General features: G+C 54.1%; 1 protein-coding gene across 1 annotated transcript in view; it reads right to left on the reverse strand.

Annotated features, from left to right (window-relative positions):
- Positions 1-239: 239 nt before the first annotated feature.
- The window catches only part of PAX8 (paired box 8), a 58450-nt gene continuing 55206 nt past the window's right edge, over positions 240-3483 (reverse strand). Inside the window, exons 9-10 of the mRNA XM_007446021.1 lie at positions 1864-1950; positions 240-582 (exon numbers count right to left, since the gene is read on the reverse strand). Of these exons, the coding sequence (XP_007446083.1) occupies positions 1864-1950 (87 nt within the window). The 3' untranslated portion in view covers positions 240-582. The remainder of the gene's footprint in view (positions 583-1863; positions 1951-3483) is intronic.

Consider the following 3483-nt stretch of genomic DNA (forward strand, 5'->3'; position numbering starts at 1 on the left):
GGGAGAGGAGTGGAAAGTGCCAAGCAAGCTGCGGAGAGAAGGTGGTGCCTCTCCGGGCGACGGTGCGGGAGAGCCTTCGCACCCGCTGTGGCTCGTGGGCTGGACGGAAGAGCTTACAGCCCGCGGCTGCTAGAGCGTGTCGGTGATGGAGCCACAGAGGTGCCTCCGTGTGCCCCTGACCCCGTCGTGGGCCCCATGTGCCATCCCTCTCAAGCCTCTGGCTGTCCCCTCCTCTCTCCCAATTTTGTCTCTTTGGAACGGGACGGTTCTGTCCCCCTGGGACTCCTGCCCCTCATTAAGGAATCCTGGAGGACAGCGTGGCCCTTCTCCAACGTCGTCCGGTCTCTCATGGTTCATTAAATCAACCACACAGGGAGGGAGCCGTGATGCTGGATTTGTGGTTATTTTTCATGTAATAAATAAAGATTCCTTTGTGTGACTCTCTGGGGCCCGTCCCAGGCCAAGTCCTTCTGTTGCTCAGTCGCTCCCACTGTCCCCATGGCAACTACAGATGGTCAAAGGCCGCGGCAGTGGTAGGTGGCGCGCTTGGCCTTGATGTGGAACTGTAATAATACGGGGAACCTGGACACGTTCGAAAAAAAGAACAACACTGCTGGTCAGAAGGGGAAACTGCACCACAGCCTCTCCCTGCCTCTGCCAACCTTTAAGACAGCACAAGTTAATCATTGATCCCTCGGGCCTATCTGATCATCAAAGATTAACTCCTCTCTGGCCCTATTTCCTCCTGCTCTGGCCTCACCTTTGAGTTTCTGGCCAGAAGGAGAACAGTGGCTTCTTGCCCCTCCCGCCATGACTCCTTTGACCTTCAACACCCTTGTATCAGGGAGAGGGCAAGAGAGAGCAGTTACATTTGCAACCCTGAAGAACCAAGTTCTCGCGGGGAGATCACTGGGGCTTTCCCCAGCCTTGCCCAAAAGGTGCGAGGTCAGAGGATCATCTTCTTGGGAAGCAGGGGGATTGGATCCTGACTGGTCAAGGGGGATGCACATTTGAGGGCCTGCACTGGGCAGCTCTGCACACCTGCAGGATGGGCAGCCCGGGAAAGTTCCATGGGAAGGGCATGTCTCAATGCCGTCAGCCTTTCCGGCTACACTGAACAGAAGGGTGGCTCGAACTTATCTGGAAAACTGAACCCAGCTCAGCCAGCCTCCTAGGCATTTCTGGAACATCAGGAGGTAACAAGAGGAGAGGGGGCGTCTTGGGAATGGACGGTCCTGCCAGGCCTGTGACGGCGCCCTTGCGGTTGGCCGTACTGCACTGCGGCTTCTGTCCGGTTCAGGTTTGCTCTGAGACCCTTAAGGCCATCCCTCACGGAGACCCCAGTGGGATCCCTCACGTTCCCCATTAAGGGGCCTGGTTTCCTGAAAAGCTTCTCTACCCAGCCCAGGCCCAGGGGGAGACAGGGGCGGATGAGCAGCCCCACGGCTCACTCTCTGTTCCTCCTGAAGGCTGTCCATATCTCCAGCCAAACAACAGGAATGTGGTGGAACAGAGGATTTCTGTGTAAGGGCTCAGGTGCTGAATCGTGAGTAGTTTTGAGTCGCTTAGATGGTTAATGCGGGCAGCAGGATGGCACTGTTTGCAATCAGGGTGCTCCCCAGCAGAGGGGCAGCTGGCACTCCCGCAGGGCGCCCCTGCGACAGCGTTGCAGCTGTGGGACTCCAAGTCCCTGAAGGCAGGCAGTCCCCCTCCAAGACTTTTCTGGAGTCCACTCACCACTGCCCTCCCAAAGCCTGAGCCCTGAATCTTACACAAAACAAAAGATCTAATAGACGTGGCCTCGGGATGGAGAAGAGAGAGAGTGATGCACGGAAGTCTCTCTACCTCCCAGAGGCAACTTACTCAGCAAGCTGGAGTTGGGGAAGCGCCAGGCCTCGCTGTAGGAGGAGTAGGGGGTGTGGCCATAGGTGTTGCCAGAGTACTCGCTTCCTGTGGGAAGAGAATGTGAGAGACCCATGAGGTGGAGGCACCAATGGAAGGCTGGGGATGGGGGACAAGGGTCTGCAGGGATGGGGGACCGGGGTCTGCAGGGCAGGCATCGAGCAAGTCCTCCTCCATCAGTCCTTTGGCGGGGGGGCCCTCAGTCTGCATCATGTGGGGCAGTGCCTTTTCCATTAGGGACTGGAGGTACTGCCCCATCAAGATCAGCCCTCACAGGAACCCCAGGACGTAAATGTTAGTATTGTGCCCATTTTCCAGATGAGGAAACAGAGGCTTGGGGATCTGCAGAAGCTCACACACATGGAGGGTTTGGTGGAATTCGGAAGCTGTGCTGTGACCAGGGCCCAGGTTCTAACCACTTCTACTGCTGCCTGGCCCTTCTGTAAAAAGGTCTTTCCAGGAAGGGCCAATGGGAGTGAGAGGGGTTAGGGGTCATGGAAGGACTCAGGAAGGATAAGCTTTGTAGCCTCCCTAAATATGGTTTGTTAGGGAGGGGCGTGTGTTTGGTGGTGGTGGGGTTGTTGAGGGTGAAGGGAAGGCGAGGGGAGGGCATCTGTGTCCTGGGACTGGCTCCATAGAGATGTTTGTCTCATTTCAAATCTGCCACTGCAAGCAAATTCAGTGCACGATTTACACAAAGCAAATCATATCACCTCTTTCTGTGAGTGGATTCTTGGCTTCACCAAAGGAATTACTTACCGAAAAAATTACTTAAGAATTCCTTTAAATAATAAAGCAGACCACCGCAATTACTGCTGGGGCTTGGGACGGAGCGTAAAGTTGGCAAAACACTTTCCCACACAGTAAGCCCCTTTATTCTCATAACCTTCCGACAAAGTGCTCATCAGTAGCGCCAATTTATAGAAAAGGCAATCGGAGTAGAGCACGAGTGAGTAGGGGGCCTCAAATCACACAGCTGGGAAATGGCAGAGCAGAAGTTGCCCTGAGGGCTCTTAACTTGAAATTCCAGATCATCCATTTATGTACTCAGGAGACAATTTCATCCACAAAGCCAGGTTCCCGCCAACCCTGAGCTCCGGTGAATCCACACCGCCTTCCAGAATCTGATCTGCTGTTGTGAGCCTCGTGCTTTCTGTGGTTCCTTCCTGATCTCCTTCCCAGAGTCTAGAAGAGAGGCTCGAAGCTGCCTGGCTCTGGAGCTGGCCTGCCTGGAGCCAAATCTCCATGCTCCACTTCCTAGCTGTGCAACCTTGGACAAGTCACTGAACCTCTCTGAGCCTTGGTTTCCTCATCTGTAAAATGGGGCAGATTATTGTCCCTATCTCATGGGGTTTTGCTGAGGATTCAATTTGATAACACACGTCAAATGCTTATGAGCACCATGCTTGGAATATAAGAAGCAGTCAAGAAATGCCAGCTTTTATGATTTTCCCATTAGGTAGGCGCTGAAATAAAGCTCAGTAGAGCCTCACACCAGTCATCCAACCAGTGTTAAAGCCTGATCTGGGGTCAGTAGGGGCTTCTTCCCTGCCAGAGAAGAAGGCAATTGCACAGCAGGAA

Source organism: Lipotes vexillifer, unplaced genomic scaffold (assembly GCF_000442215.2).
Source record: "Lipotes vexillifer unplaced genomic scaffold, Lipotes_vexillifer_v1.1 scaffold1275, whole genome shotgun sequence".
In the NCBI taxonomy this organism is placed as follows: domain Eukaryota; kingdom Metazoa; phylum Chordata; class Mammalia; order Artiodactyla; family Lipotidae; genus Lipotes; species Lipotes vexillifer.